The sequence below is a fragment of the Anoplophora glabripennis genome, unplaced genomic scaffold, assembly GCF_000390285.2.
Source record: "Anoplophora glabripennis isolate ALB-LARVAE unplaced genomic scaffold, Agla_2.0 scaffold2235, whole genome shotgun sequence".
NCBI classification, from domain to species: Eukaryota; Metazoa; Arthropoda; class Insecta; order Coleoptera; family Cerambycidae; genus Anoplophora; species Anoplophora glabripennis.
In genome coordinates this window covers 348-16,689 of record NW_019418308.1, presented here as the reverse complement: position 1 = coordinate 16,689, position 16,342 = coordinate 348, and the positions used below count along the sequence as shown (strand labels likewise).

General features: G+C 32.0%; 2 protein-coding genes across 4 annotated transcripts; one reads left to right on the top strand and one right to left on the bottom strand.

Annotated features, from left to right (window-relative positions):
- The first annotated feature begins 1,535 nt into the window (after positions 1–1,535).
- On the top strand, positions 1,536–2,375 carry LOC108916359 (E3 ubiquitin-protein ligase HUWE1-like). The gene is made up of 2 exons (XM_018722591.2): positions 1,536–1,729; positions 1,889–2,375. The coding sequence occupies exons 1-2, from the start codon at positions 1,656–1,658 to the stop codon at positions 1,989–1,991; spliced, it is 177 nt and encodes a 58-aa protein (XP_018578107.1). The 5' UTR covers positions 1,536–1,655; the 3' UTR covers positions 1,992–2,375.
- A 5,626-nt stretch (positions 2,376–8,001) lies between these two features.
- Positions 8,002–15,595, bottom strand: LOC108916361 (FERM domain-containing protein 5). 3 transcript variants are annotated; one of them, XM_018722592.1, is made up of 9 exons: positions 15,380–15,595; positions 15,220–15,324; positions 14,947–15,166; positions 14,622–14,833; positions 14,411–14,575; positions 14,114–14,202; positions 13,604–13,821; positions 9,914–10,099; positions 8,002–9,833 (listed from the first exon to the last, which is right to left on the bottom strand). In XM_018722592.1, exons 1-9 carry the CDS (start codon positions 15,473–15,475, stop codon positions 9,400–9,402), a joined length of 1,725 nt encoding a protein of 574 aa, XP_018578108.1. In that variant the 5' UTR covers positions 15,476–15,595; the 3' UTR covers positions 8,002–9,399. The 3 variants fall into 3 exon arrangements, with proteins under 3 accessions (XP_018578108.1, XP_018578110.1, XP_018578109.1); XM_018722594.1 differs by having other exon boundaries at positions 13,604–13,809; XM_018722593.1 differs by having other exon boundaries at positions 14,411–14,563.
- Positions 15,596–16,342: the final 747 nt, after the last annotated feature.

Genomic DNA, 16,342 nt, shown 5'->3' with positions numbered 1-16,342 from the left:
AATGAGGTGCTGCAACACTTTGATGCGGGCGAGTGTCCTGCTGGAATATTTTGTGACCTCAGCAGGGCATTCGACTGCATCAATCATGATGTGTTGCTCTATAAGTTGCAGGATTATGGCATAAGAGGACAACCGTTGCAATGGGTGTCTGATTTTGTAAAACATCGTCAACAGTATGTATCTATTGATAATGTAAATTCAAAGTGTGTTAATAGCATAAATTCTAACAAATTACTTGTGGAAATGGGGGTGCCACAGGGATCAGTTCTTGGCCCTACACTTTTTATTTTGTAAGTTAATTCAGCGGAGTCAGTTTTAAATGATACGTTTTTCACCATGTATGCGGATGACTTGGCTTTGTTGTTTTCAAATAAAAATATTAATGAACTGAATGCAAACATAAATAGAACCCTGGAACTGTTATGTAGATGGTTTTGTGATCATAATTTATATTTTAATGTTGACAAAACCCAGATAGTAAGGTTTTGTACTGCACAAAGAAGTTGCGATGATCTGACACTTTCTGTAAATAATTGTGACATGAGCAACTGTAAGACGAGTGCTAAATTTTTGGGTATATATCTTGATGAGAAACTTAATTGGACAACTCATTGTAATATGCTTGTTTCAACTATGTCATCTAATTGTTTTATGTTTAGGAATATGAGTGGGATCTTAGAAAGGCAACATTTAATTAATTTATATTATGCCCAAATTGATAGTCGATTGCGGTATGGTATTTGTTTTTGGGGTGACTCAACCACGGCGAAGTCTGTTTTTATTTTGCAAAAACGCATATTGCGTATTATTGTTGGACTCGGAAACTTGCAGTCATGTAGACCTGCCTTCAGGGAACATAAAATTCTAACTGTGGCATCGTTATTTATATTTGAAATGTCGATGTACATTTTTAAAAATGTAAATAAATTTTGTTTGAATATGGATGTTCACAATATTAATACCCGACAAAATAATGAAATACGTATACCTTTCACAAAATTATCAATTGTAGGTAAAGGGCCAAATTACTTAGGACCCAAAATATTTAATCATTTGCCATTCGAAATAAAAGAGTGTAAAAAAATTGGGCAGTTCAAACGAAAGCTAAGATTATATTTGTCAGTTAAATGTTTTTATTCTATGTCCGAATATTTTTGCTAGGTTAGTTTTTTTTTCTTTTATGTTTGTAAATGTGTTGTTTTTTTTCCTTTTGTTCTTTCTTTAGTGTCTAGGCGTTCTATCTCCATGTTTTGACTAATGCTATATATTATTCTGTGATATCTTATAAGCATAATAAACTTTGACAGATGGTAGCTGGATTAATTTCAAACATTTTTTCTTATCTAAACATAGGTCCGATTCGTTTTTGTTTAGAAATTACAAGCATTTTAAAAAATATAATTTCATATTTCAATTAAAGTACTCTGGTGGTTGCTATAACAATAATTATTATCTGTGTCTAAAGTTTAAACATGAAATAACCTTTATTAACCAAATTAACAAATCTTGAGACTATAAAAATTGTGTGTTCATTTCAGATTCAATGGTTCTGGCGTGCTTTACGTTCATTTGATCAGGCCGATCGTGCCAAATTTTTGCAGTTTGTGACGGGAACTTCTAAAGTACCTCTACAAGGTTTTGGTGCACTTGAAGGTATGAATGGAGTTCAAAAGTTCCAAATTCACAGAGATGATCGTTCAACTGATCGTCTGCCTTCTGCACATACGTGGTAAGTTTTTATCACAAAACCATCAGATATTTGTAATAAGTACTTAGTTAAGTATATTAGTTATTGTATGACTTTAATGGAGAATAGGAATAATAGAAAGGAAAATCTAGTTAATTAATATGCAAAACTTACTGACTCGACATATTTTTTTCCCTACAGTTTCAACCAACTGGACCTTCCTGTATATGAAACTTACGACAAGTTACGAGCCTACTTATTGAAGGCAATTCACGAGTGCTCCGAAGGTTTCGGCTTTGCTTAAAATAATCCTTTAATGTTTAAGACTGATGTGTTAATTTTTTGTTTATATCAATAGTTAGTAGTTCTCTTGTATATAAAAATATACTCTAAATGTTAAGTGTACAGACTACGACACTGTAAAAAAAATTTATTTTAATTTTTTATAAGCTGCAAACTTTAAGTTAACTGTGGGTTAGTGCTTGAGTTACTTATGAAGTTTTTGTAAATTAACTAATAGGAAGGCACATGTATTTTTGTAAAGGGCCTTAAGGCAATTCGAGTGTGATAATTTGAATTTGATAGTCAGATTCAAAATATATTTACTATTAATAATTTTATTTATAAGTATTGTTATTGTATTAAAAATAGGTCATTAATCACTCTTTTCTTTTGTACATCTGTTACACCATATAAACTATATATANATATATATATATATTTAATTCAGGCAATATTTAAACTTTTAGTCACAATGTAATGAAAATTTGTAATTATTTAAATAAATGTTTTTCTCAATTCTTTAGTTTTTTAATTACTTGTTTCCTGTATAATTTTCTCGTCATTATACTACAATGAAACAAAAAACCAGCAGTTTGCATACTGCAACGCCAAAAGAGCATCAAAAATTAACTCTGTACTAAATTGGTATTTTGGTACAACAGACTAGACAAAATATATCATTAGACAGTTTGTAACGCCTCTTATACACGGACTAAATTTTAAATACGTCTACACATAAAAACATTGCCGGCAAGTCTGATGGTCGGCTACCGATCGGTAAAACAACGCCAGTGTGTAAGAGGCGTAACAAATTCAAATCTTAAATTTTGTCTAATATGTGTATATCAATCTAAAAAAAGTCTCCTAAACTATAGAGAGCTCAGTGAGTCGCAAAGCATTTTTGAGGTTTACCACTTTTATAAAAATTAACCATCTCGTCATATTCAATACTATCAAAATGCTATGGTATCCTCCTCAAATCTAGTATAAAATATTTTGATAATTTTGATGAACTACAAATAATTTATAATTTATCCATCGATTTCTCAAAAAAGCTTTCACCCGAAATCTAAAATTAAAAAACTTCCCTATACTATACAGAATCAGTCAAATTAGTTCTACTCTACCTATAAACAGCCTTTGGGACATATTTTCCATGAACAATGTTATTCGGATGGACAATGTAATTTTTCGACAATTTTTATAAAAATTTAATTATTTAGAATTATTTAGAAAATATTTACAATGGTACTGAGACAAAAACTATGTATCCCTTGTGGTGCAAACTCCCCCCTCCCCAAATACTTACAATATTTGATGGACACTTTAACTTTTTGATAATTTTCATGAACAGAATCGTGGGGTTACATTAGTTTTATTCTCTCTATCTTTTTAAGATTTTCAGATATTTTTCATTACTACAAGTATTAACTTGAACCAATCCTAGCCATCCCAGAGCATTCATCAGGTATATTATGAGAGAAATTCGTTTTAGTTTTGGATTTGCCAGTACCGTTTAGTCTGCAGAAATTTTTTCAGATTATTCCGGGCTCCTAAAATTTTTTAGCCGAAAAAATCGATGGACCGTTAATTTTTTGACTATAATTTTCGTGAAAATTCTCAAAAAATTAGAATGCCGCCTAAAGACGGCACCCCGTATGTAGTTAGGGCCGCAGAATACGCGGCTGTAGTCCACTATTTTTGTAAGTTGCTCTCCTAAGGGAAAAAAAAGAGTATCTCGAAAATTACGCGAGCGAGGGAGAAATTCGTTTTAGTTTTGGATTTGTCAGTACCGTTATAGTCTGGAGGAATTTTTTCATATTTTTCCGGGCCCCTAAAATTTTTTGGCCGAAGAAATCTATGGACCGTGCGTCGATTTTCTCATAAAATTTTAATCCTCTGAAAATTCTGAAAAAATTCAAGTGGACAATGACGACCCTGACTAATCCAAAACTGCCGTCAGTTCCTCTCTAGCTCCGCCAGTTTTCGAGATTTTTTATATTTTTCCTTCCGGTTCCAAAGCTTTTGTTAGGTAGGCAACATACAATACATATGTGTGTATACTTGGCTGCATAAACCTCCTTTAGATACGCAATTTTTTTTTGACGATAATATTCATGAATATTCTTAAAAATTTAGAATGTCGTCTAAATACGGCACCCCGGATGTAGTTTGTTGTATGCGCCGCAGAAAACGTCGATGTAGTTCGCTATTTTTGTAAGTTGCTTTCCTGATGAAAAAAATTGAATATCTCCAAAATTACGCGAGCTAGAGAGAAATTCGTTTTAGTTTTGGATTTGTCAGTACCGTTATAGTATGGAGGAATTTTTTCATATTTTTCCGGGCCCCTAAAATTTTTTGGCCGAAAAAATCCATGGACTAGTCCGTCGATTTTCTCAAAAATTTTTAGGCCTTTGAAAATTCTGAAAAAATTCAGGTGGACAATAACGGTCCTGACTAATCCAAAACTGCCGTCAGTTCCTCTCTAGCTCCTCCAGTTTTCGAGATTTTTTATATTTTTCCTTCCGGTTCTAAAACTTATGGTATGTAGGCAACATACAATACAAACCTGTATACTTGGCTGCATAACAATTCCTGAAACTGCCTTTAGCCACGCATTTTAATTTTTTGACGATAATTTTCTAGAAAATTCTCAAAAAATTAGAATGCCGTCTAAAGACAGCACCCCGTATGTAGTTAAGGCCGCAGAATACGCCGCTGTGGTCCGCTATTTTTGTAAGTTGCTCTCCTAAGGGAAAAAAAAACATTATCTCGAAAATTACGCGAGCTAGAGAGAAATTCGTTTTAGTTTTGGATTTGTCAGTACCGTTATAGTCTGGAGGAATTTTTTCATATTTTTCCGGGCCCCTAAAATTTTTTGGCCGAAAAAATCTATGGACCGTCCGTCGATTTTCTCATAAAATTTTAATCCTCTGAAAATTCTGAAAAAATTCAAGTGGACAATGACGACCCTGACTAATCCAAAACTGCCGTCAGTTCCTCTCTAGCTCCGCCAGTTTTCGAGATTTTTTATATTTCCTTCCGGTTCCAAAGCTTTTGTTAGGTAGGCAACATACAATACATACGTGTGTATACTTGGCTGCATACACCTCCTTTAAAAACGCTTTTTTTTCTGACGATAATTTTCATGAATATTCTCAAATATTTAGAATGTCGTCTAAATACGGCACCTCGGCACCCCGTATGTAGTTTGTTGTATGCGCCGCAGAAAACGCCGATGTAGTTCGCTATTTTTGTAAGTTGCTTTCCCGATGAAAAAAATTGAATATCTCAAAAATTACGCGAGCTAGAGAGAAATTCGTTTTAGTTTTGGATTTGTCAGTACCGTTATAGTCCGGAGCAATTTTTTCAGATTTTTCCGGGCCCCTAAAATATTTTGGCCGAAAAAATCGATGGCCGTCGATTTTCTCAAAAATTTTTAGGCCTCTGAAAATTCTGAAAAAATTCAGGTGGACAATAACGGTCCTGACTAATCCAAAACTGCCGTCAGTTCCTCTCTAGCTCCTCCAGTTTTCGAGATTTTTTATATTTTTCCTTCCGGTTCCAAAGCTTTTGTTAGGTAGGCAACATACAATACATATGTGTGTATACTTGGCTGCATAAACCTCCTTTAGATACGCAATTTTTTTTTGACGATAATATTCATGAATATTCTTAAAAATTTAGAATGTCGTCTAAATACGGCACCCCGGATGTAGTTTGTTGTATGCGCCGCAGAAAACGTCGATGTAGTTCGCTATTTTTGTAAGTTGCTTTCCTGATGAAAAAAATTGAATATCTCCAAAATTACGCGAGCTAGAGAGAAATTCGTTTTAGTTTTGGATTTGTCAGTACCGTTATAGTATGGAGGAATTTTTTCATATTTTTCCGGGCCCCTAAAATTTTTTGGCCGAAAAAATCCATGGACTAGTCCGTCGATTTTCTCAAAAATTTTTAGGCCTTTGAAAATTCTGAAAAAATTCAGGTGGACAATAACGGTCCTGACTAATCCAAAACTGCCGTCAGTTCCTCTCTAGCTCCTCCAGTTTTCGAGATTTTTTATATTTTTCCTTCCGGTTCTAAAACTTATGGTATGTAGGCAACATACAATACAAACCTGTATACTTGGCTGCATAACAATTCCTGAAACTGCCTTTAGCCACGCATTTTAATTTTTTGACGATAATTTTCTAGAAAATTCTCAAAAAATTAGAATGCCGTCTAAAGACAGCACCCCGTATGTAGTTAAGGCCGCAGAATACGCCGCTGTGGTCCGCTATTTTTGTAAGTTGCTCTCCTAAGGGAAAAAAAAACATTATCTCGAAAATTACGCGAGTTAGAGAGAAATTCGTTTTAGTTTTGGATTTGTCAGTACCGTTATAGTCTGGAGGAATTTTTTCATATTTTTCCGGGCCCCTAAAATTTTTTGGCCGAAAAAATCCATGGACTAGTCCGTCGATTTTCTCAAAAATTTTTAGGCCTTTGAAAATTCTGAAAAAATTCAGGTGGACAATAACGGTCCTGACTAATCCAAAACTGCCGTCAGTTCCTCTCTAGCTCCTCCAGTTTTCGAGATTTTTTATATTTTTCCTTCCGGTTCTAAAACTTATGGTATGTAGGCAACATACAATACAAACCTGTATACTTGGCTGCATAACAATTCCTGAAACTGCCTTTAGCCACGCATTTTAATTTTTTGACGATAATTTTCTAGAAAATTCTCAAAAAATTAGAATGCCGTCTAAAGACAGCACCCCGTATGTAGTTAAGGCCGCAGAATACGCCGCTGTGGTCCGCTATTTTTGTAAGTTGCTCTCCTAAGGGAAAAAAAAACATTATCTCGAAAATTACGCGAGTTAGAGAGAAATTCGTTTTAGTTTTGGATTTGTCAGTACCGTTATAGTCTGGAGGAATTTTTTCATATTTTTCCGGGCCCCTAAAATTTTTTGGCCGAAAAAATCTATGGACCGTCCGTCGATTTTCTCAAAAATTTTTAGGCCTCTGAAAATTCTGAAAAAAATCAGGTGGACAATGACGACCCTGACTAATCCAAAACTGCCGTCAGTTCCTCTCTAGCTCCGCCAGTTTTCGAGATTTTTTATTTTTTGATTTTTCCTTCCGGTTCCAAAGCTTTTGTTAGGTAGGCAACATACAATACCTACGTGTGTATACTTGGCTGCATAAACCTCCTTTAGATATGCAATTTTTTTTTGACGATAATATTCATGAATATTCTTAAAAATTTAGAATGTCATCTAAATACGGCACCCCGGATATAGTTTGTTGTATGCGCCGCAGAAAACGTCGATGTAGTTCGCTATTTTTGTAAGTTGCTTTCCTGATGAAAAAAATTGAATATCTCCAAAATTACGCGAGCTAGAGAGAAATTCGTTTTAGTTTTGGATTTGTTAGGAATGAATAAAAACACAATTAAATAAACTACCAACCAACGCTTCCAAATAATACTAGAAAATAATTTGGAATCCACCAATTTTACGTGCATTTTGTGTGTATAGCATTCATTTCTGTTTTTTACAATTTTTTTTTTTTTTATACGAAAGTGATAACAAATCGCCAACAACCAATGTAACGCAAGAAATACTAAATTTATACCATTGGCGTACTTAACTCGAATGACTGACATTTTTACCGTTACTAATTGTTTGTACATAAGTTTCAATTTTAAAATCAAAATTCTTAATAAGTATTGGGCGGAATTATAAAATTTAAAGTCTGTTGTAAAGAGAATTGTAAGAGCTTTCAAAAAAAATATTACTCATACCCAATGCCATTTCAATATTTTGGGGTGATGCTTACCCTAGCTTGGGGGGTGAAAGTGGTGGGCAGAGTCAAAAATGCCAGCAAAGAATGTCCACCTTTAATCTAAAATCGACGGGTCTGAGCGTTTTTCTACAATCTTGACGCAGTTCCTGAAAATGGCTCCGTTTCGTTTTCATTTGGCCACCCTGTATAATGTAGGAGTATCCCTCTTCCCCCTTCCAAACTCTACATAGTGTAAAAGAAACGCCATGTAATTGACTTAGGTTTTATTTGGCAAAAAGTTGCTTTGTAGAAAATTATTAGTACAATTTTAACATATAGGTACATGTTTCTTATCTCTTTTTCTTTTGTTGGTAAGTTCTAACAGAGGTTGGACTGCAAACAGAAAATCTTAAATACGTTTAGAATACATTATGGCCCCTTCAAAATATTATGAAATATAAAAATATTTTGATTCAATGACTCTCAAACTTGAGCTGCAAGGAAATATGCTTATTTCAAAATATAATATGTTATGGTAACAAGCGATGGTTAACAGTTGTCATAATTAAAATAATCATACTGAAAATGCTTTTTATCCAAAATAAAAAATAGATTAGGTTTTGATTGAACTTTCTTGTGGATTTTAATTTGTACATTTATTTCAAGTACTCTAAAGCAGCAGATTGATAAAAGATCACAGATTTCTTAAGTTACATAGGAAATAAATACTAAAGATTAAAATTCTTAATATTCTATTTTACCACCTATCAGTAGTTTGCTGCTCAACGATTTATTAGAAAATATATTATTTGGCAAATAACAGGTTACAATAAAAGGACATCATTAGTATTTTAATAGTTTAACCGAAAGGGAATAAAGAATTGGATTTTTTTTTTAATTAATGAAATGCCTTTTCATAAAAAATTCAGTGATTTTAATAGTTTACGTATAAAACTTAAAAGTATGTAATAAATAACACGGTATAAAAACACAGTAAACATTAATTGCAGCTAAAGACAAAATAACACTTTATATAAAAACTGGAATGTTTTCCACAGATAAAAATAACGTAGTTTGGATAATAACACGTAAATTTCGTACAAGTAATTAAAGCTTAAATTGTAACAAAAATTTTAACTCTAAGTATACTACAACTACTCTAAAAATGATGAATCGAAGAACTATTAGGTATGTTTAATTAAACCTTTGGCTAATTGCCTTTAAACTAAACTAAATTGTTCCTACATTTTTAAATCCAGCAAATGCATCTGAAAAAAAGTCTTAACTACAAATTGAAATAGATTGGATTAAATGTGAATGGAACAAACAGTATAGTAAATTAATTTGAAAGGTATTGCGCCTTAATGGCTCCCATTTTTCTAAATATGATCATTTTTTGACTTGGTTACAGTATATGATTTAGTATAGTAGTATGCACCTACTATAAATAGCTACCTTCATGTATTATGGAATATGTATACGTGTCATTTTTAAAAGTTGAGTATGACCTAAGTAGGGCCAATAATTTTTCAGCACCTACTGGTTAAAGCTTGATTATTTTTTCCATCGTTAATTTAAAATAACACCATCTATTTACAAGTGTATTTTATAAAATTTGTGTAAAACAACATATCTAATATAACAAAAGTACACATTAAGTAATCAATTTAAAATAAAATCGACATTTTATTACGAAAATATTGTTTCACTGGTTCATAAACCTGGTACTTTAGGGCTACCATTTCAGGTATATTTCTAAAAGTATTGAATAATTCATAATCTGTTTCTAATAAGATTATTGTTGCCATAAGTACAAATACTGTTACAAGTACAACAGTAGGTATGAAAGCACCTATCACATTAAATTTTTTACACTTTTTAGTGTTATTTTGTATATCATGTGTTACATTTGGCAGGCAAATTCGCCCATCTACCTGAGAATGAGACAATGGCGTTTGGCTGCGACTTGAACGATGAGATGGATTCGTAGTATCGTATCCGCGGTAACTGTTGTCAATTAATTGAGATTCGGATGATGAATGTTCAAAAGAATCACGGAAATAGTATTCACTAAAACGCTCCATGGAATCATCTTTTAACACTGAAAGTAAATTCATTAGTTCACAAATAGATTTCAGATAATTTTTAAATAAACATTAAAAGAAATTAATATACTTATACCTGTGGTACGAAGTTTCGTACCACCTATTGCTTCTTGATCTTCGGATACGGTTTCTAAGGCAGCGACATCACTGTAAGCTTGGGAAGGATTACCATCTAAACCAGACAGTAACCCTGTACTACTACTAGATTCCATATGCGATACGCCCACATCTGAATGACTAGATCTGGGTAAACTACTATAACCTACAAGGAACAATCGACAATTAATTAAACTTGAATTACAATATTTTGATATAAATCAAAATATTTGTGCCGCTATAGGCTAGTGGCGCAAATGATGGCGAACCTTTTGAAAAATCCTAACTTATATATATATTCATAACTTTTAGATATTTGCAACCATAGTAAATTTATATACAGATTGTTTCAGTTCGAGTGAATCAAACTTTAATCACAAATAGAACTCAATAAATAATTCAGAATTGCCTTATAAAGGAAGGGTCTAAGTCTCACCGTTTTCACTGTACAGGGCCGTATTGGTTGGTTTTTAAAATCGTATTATTTATGAAATCTTTGCCATGCTCATAACGAATTGATTCAAACTTGGTGTGGTAACATTTACATAAGTGCATATTTTATGACTAATGACCTAATCATCATTTAGGATTAATTTTTAGATTCCGTGGACAATTCTACATAAAAAAGGTAAACATGTTGAAAATCGGTATAGTGTATCGTTTTACCGAAAATCTCAGTTGAATGGGAGACCGTTCTTCTGATAAGAAATTTAGTTTCTTAAGGATAGGAAATAAATTTTAAATTAATATTATTATAGTGTCACGTATCATCATAATCATATAAAAATTCAAGTGATCAGTGATTCGAGTGTATTTCATAGTAATAGTGAATGTGAAAATAACTAATTTGTGGATAATTGCAAAATATTTATTATACCTGGGAACAAATTGATGTAAAGAAGAGAGAAAAAAACCTGAAAAACCTATGATAGCTTTAATTGAACCATATAAAAAACACTCATAAATAAATTAGAAGACGGGTCAGGACTCTGGCCTACTGAAGATTTAATGTAGGCCCTAACAGAATTTTAAAATGTCATTTATTTGTATAAGATGTGCTAAAGGCTCAGAGGCAAAGCCTATTGTGTGTGACATTTGCTCACGGCATTATTGCAAATTGTGCTTGGATATTTCCAGCTCAGAAGAAAAATACATTTTTCTGCAGAAAAGAAAAATGCTGTTCTATTGTCCCGACTGTTTGCCCAAAACTATTAAATATGATACTGTTATTAGTGAAAATAATATACTAATACAGGAAAGGAAGCAATTCTTGGCACAAATTAATCATCTACAAGAAAAAAGTTCTACGAGAGATTTGGAACAAACCAATGCAAATTTGGTGACCAAGATTGAGAATGTAGTTACAAAGAGCAAACTTATAACTGAATTAAAAAGTATGATATCTGAATTAGTAAAAGAATTGGTCTTGAAGGAGTTTACTAACCTAAAGGCGGATATGGCTGCAATGTTAAGACCTGACAAGGATAATAATGGTAGTAATTACCTTAATACCATGTTGGGATGATGTTGCAAAGTTGCAAAGGAACGTCTCAGCTATTTTTGAGTTTTGTAAGGATAACGACCTAGCTTTAAATGAGGCAAAATGTAAACTGGTATCATACACACGGAAGAAATACCCTATAATGGGAATACATATGGTGAATAGTGTTGAGATAGAGCCTCTGAATAAAATCAAGGACCTAGTTGTAATTTCTAGCAAAAATTTTACATATTATAAGTTTAACAGCTGAATGTTACAGGAAGCTCGGTTTTGTTTTTAGGACTAGCCAAGAATTTAAATCTTAACATAGTAATAAGGCTATTCGATACATTTGTAAGATCAAAATTGGAGTATTGTAGTGTGATTTGGAACCCACAAGGTGCCAGTATCAAGGACAGGATAGAGAAAATACAGAATAAGCTTTTAAGGTCAATATATGTTAAAGAGTATGGAGTGTACCCGTTTATGGTATCATATGAACATCAACGAACAGAGTTTGGTGTGACCTCTTTGGACAGGAGAAGGGAAAATGCCCAGATTTTGTTCGCATATAATATTTTGCATAGCCAGATTGTTGTTCCCGATCTGTTGACATTTATTAATATTAACGTACCCGATACCAGAATGCGAAATAGATATAGAGTTTTTCAAATATTTAATATTAATTCACCCCTAGAACAGTGTGTCTGTGTACGATGAATAATTTGTTAAGAACTTACGATATTGATATTTTTAATATTAGCCGGACTAAGCTACTCTCATACTTATGATACATATACGATTGGGCATTTTATGTAAATTTTAATTGTCACTTTTCTTGTTTTCTTTCTTCTCTCTTTACATTGATTGTATTTTGCATGTGTCTGGTTATTTGTACATTATTTTTTCCTGGTTTTATATTAGCTTACATTTCTCAACTTTATACATGTAATTGGACTGTCTCTTTGTCTGTATGTATGCAGTATAAATAAATAAATAAATAAATAAATACCTTACAATTCAAAAGAATATTAAATAATGTCTCTACATCGGCAAAATGACTAGTAAATTTTAAATAAAATCCCTTTTGTGTATTATTTATTGCATTCGTAATGTGATGAATTCCTTCTGCGAGCCAATTTTTTTGTTGCGCTGCAGTGCGGTGGACAGCATGTTCAATGGCGCCTTCTCTAAAATGTCATCTGAGGCATTTTGAAGCAATTATAGGTATCATTGCTCATTCAACGGTCTGTTTGTTTCAAACAGCTATAATTCCTTTAAAAAATTACACCTACATATTAATTTTAAATCTCCATTGCAGTATCCATACACAATGATTGCCATGAATAAACAACTAAGCAATAGTAGACTTATCTGTCATCAGGAACTGTCATTTTATTCTTAAGATTTGAAATATTCGTTAGTGTTTGTAAAAAAATGAATGAATATTCAAGATTTTCTTCAACTGAGATTTTCGGTAAAACGATACCCTATACCGATTTTCAACAAGTATACCTTTTTTATGTAACATTGTACATGGAATCTAAAATAAATATAGTACAGAAAACATAAAATTTAAAAATTGGGTTTATTAAAACGACAGTTTGTGAATAAATAAGTATATTAAAATACCTACTGAAATTAATTACGTTTATTTAATTAAATTATAATATATTTTACTAAAATTTTTAATATCAGGTTTGTCATTAATACTACTTTTATTTTTTTTAATATGAATCATTTCTTGAATTAGTCTTTTGTTGTAATTTGGTTCTTTGACTAAAATTTTAGTTTGATTAAAATTAAATGAATGTTTTTTATCTTTTATATGTTTTTATGTTTTCTGTACTGTTTTATTTTTGGTCCCCAATAAATCTAGGCCATTTTGTCACTCGAGTAAAAATAAAATGTTATGAGTAAACATTAATCTCTTTATAGTGCAACACTAATGTACATGTTTATTACAGGTTTTAAAATTGCATTATTGATCATGACTAACCTGAGTAATAATTTTACTCGAGTGATGCCCAACTCTGCCCGTTGAGAGAAACAAATGCGTGCCACCCAAAATGAATTCACGTGTTACCTCTGACACGCGCGTCATAGGTTCGCCATCACTGCACTAGACTATTTGAAATTAAAATTACAATTCCTATACGAATTTAATAAATATTGAATAAAAAAAAATACCTAAATGTGGTTGTAGTGGAGTAGAAGGAGTTGCAGGTACACTAGAAGCTTTTCGCCTAATACTCGAAGATCGTTGAATATTCGGTTCATCTCGGGTGGGAGAACCTGTATCTTCTAAAATTTCTCGTTCTGTTCGACCAGTGTACTTGAACTTTGTTCCCCATGAGAAAAAACCACCTCCTGTTACCACCGAGGGTGCATCTGAACTAGTTGGCAAACTGATGTAATAACATTTTTACTTAAAAAATCATGCAACTATATACAATTGTGCTGTAAGCAAATTAGATGTTGCTTACCAATAAATACTATTAGATTTTTTGTTTCCATACTTCAAATATATTCAAAAACATGACTCAATAACTGAATGTGACAGAAACTCTTACTTCTACAGATTTATAATGGTAAGGAACATTCTAAAAAAACTTGTCTATTATATGGTTTAGTATAAATAAACATTGATGCAGTGCAACAACTGTTTTAAATTGTAATAATACGCATTTGAAAACTTACGTGAAAAACAACATTTGTTCAATGGCGCAACGCCATACATGTCTACAGGCAGCTCCAGATGGGCATTTAAAACCAACCGTATGCTTCTTCTGAAATAGGTAAATATTCTTTGAAGGGAATACATACCGATAATAAATATATATACAATATACAATTAAATTTATTCGTTTATGGACAAAAACAAGATCTAAAATAGGAAAATAAAAAAACCACTACTATAAACAATAGATAAATACTAAAAATTTAATTCAAATAAATCATGGAATGTGATGGATAAAAATTTTTTTAATAACTCACATCATTATAATTAAGATGTATAATAAACATTTTTCCTTCATAATTAATTTTTTGAATGTCTGGCCACCTAAAATGGTGTGTTTTTCGACTCCCTTGAAATGTTAAGATACCACTATAATTAATTCCTAAATAAAGTTGAGTGCCTTTATGATCCTGGAACAAGCTCTATTTTAAAACGTTTTTAAATACACCTGAAAATAAGTGATATTACTTTCACAGGGTGAGGATCGACTCCATATGTATCCAGTTGGCAAGTTAACTTTAAAAATGTATTTTCTACTTGACTTTGACTTTGACCTTTAAGCTGTTTATGATGAATTTCCATTGCCTTCTCTTCTATTGCTTCTGTTTGTTTCAAAAGAATTTTAAAATCAGTCACATAATTTCCTATATGAATTTCAGGATTATAATCTCCAAGTTCCCCTAAGATATATACAAATTCATGTAATATTTCAAATATAGGTATTTATAAATAAAATATAGGACTTGGCAGTTTTGAAATACACATTTATTGTTATTATGTCAATGTTTGATACCTTGTAAAATAAGTGCAGCCAACATAGCAACCTCATTTGAGCCACAGTACAAACGACCATGCAATAAATCTCTTTTTAATTGTAGAAATATTTGGTAGCGAGTTATTTCTTCTTTAAGTCGAAATGGATCTGGTGGATAGAATTTCACACGAAAACTAAATAAAACCGGGTCAAGATCTTTTACTTGTTTGCAAATTGATTTCCCTAAGTCCAACCAGTGCTAAAATAATAAGAAATTTGCTTATTGAAATATTAATTGAAACATTTGCTTACTCTCTGATCTTGGGAATCCACATATCGTAAACCTAAATAATCCTGTTCTACTAGATTCAATTGCCGACATACATATTCCAATAAATATTTTCCTTTATGACAGAGCTAAAAACGTATTTTTTTAAGAGAAATTAATAATAATATAGTATGTTGGGGATACCTTATATTCACATTCCAGTATTTCTGTGTCTTCAAGAAGTCTCACAGTGCACTTATATACAATATTGCTATCATGTTTTGAACCAAACTTTAACATTTTTCACCATTAACATAGGTGAAGGATGTTATAAAATATTTCCAAAAGATGAACACACAATTTAGCGATAAACATAGAAAATAAATAACACACAACTAATACGACAGTTTTGTTTTGACATTGACATTTCTGACACACATTTTTGATGTGGTATAAACACAGCTTAATAATGTACAGCTCGAAGAGTCCGTGTCGGCGCCTTTGATGTGGCGGTCGAGAACCAAGCGAGACGGAATCGTGCTAACTCTTTCAGATTAAGCGGAATAGTCGGGGCTGGATTAAAAGAATTTTTATTATTGAAATAAAATATTTAGGTAATTATTTACTTTAGTGGCACCACCTCCAACTTTCACGAAATTTTGTCTACCCCCCTATTTTTGATGGTGCTGAACACGAATCTGCAGGTTTTTTTGTGCGGTCGAACCTAGTTTTCGAGAAAAAAAATTTTCAAAATTCTAACCTGGATATTTCATATAACACTACGTAGGTAGAACTCTGTATATTTTATGTAGCTTTCAAGAACATCTGTTATGAACAATTAACACTGTTCACGAAACACATTTTCGTAAATTTCAAGTAAAAAGATATGTATTTAATAAATAAAAATTTTGCAGTTTGAATCCGCCATTTGTAATTCGTGATGACAACATTGCGTTCCCCCACTCTCATTCAAATCTGTTCATCCCACATAAAGTTACTATAATTTTATTTATTAAATACATATTATTTTTTAGTTCAAATTTGGGAAAATATGTTTCTTATACAATGTTCATTGTTTATTACATATGTTCTGAAAGCTACATAAAATATACAGAGTTCTACGTAGTGTTATCTGAAATATTCAGGTTAGAATTTTGAAAAATTTTT

Excerpts from the sequence above, each read along its gene's own strand:
- LOC108916359 (XM_018722591.2), top strand. The coding sequence starts at position 1,656 with ATGAATGGAGTTCAAAAGTTCCAAATTCACAGAGATGATCGTTCAACT. Across the intron at positions 1,730-1,888 it reads CTGCCTTCTGCACATACGTG|TTTCAACCAACTGGACCTTC; the intron begins GTAAGTTTTTAT and ends TTTTCCCTACAG.
- LOC108916361 (XM_018722592.1), bottom strand. The coding sequence starts at position 15,475 with ATGTTAAAGTTTGGTTCAAAACATGATAGCAATATTGTATATAAGTGC. Across the intron at positions 15,325-15,379 it reads TACTGGAATGTGAATATAAG|CTCTGTCATAAAGGAAAATA; the intron begins GTATCCCCAACA and ends ATACGTTTTTAG. Across the intron at positions 14,203-14,410 it reads TACATCTTAATTATAATGAT|AAGAAGCATACGGTTGGTTT; the intron begins GTGAGTTATTAA and ends TACCTATTTCAG.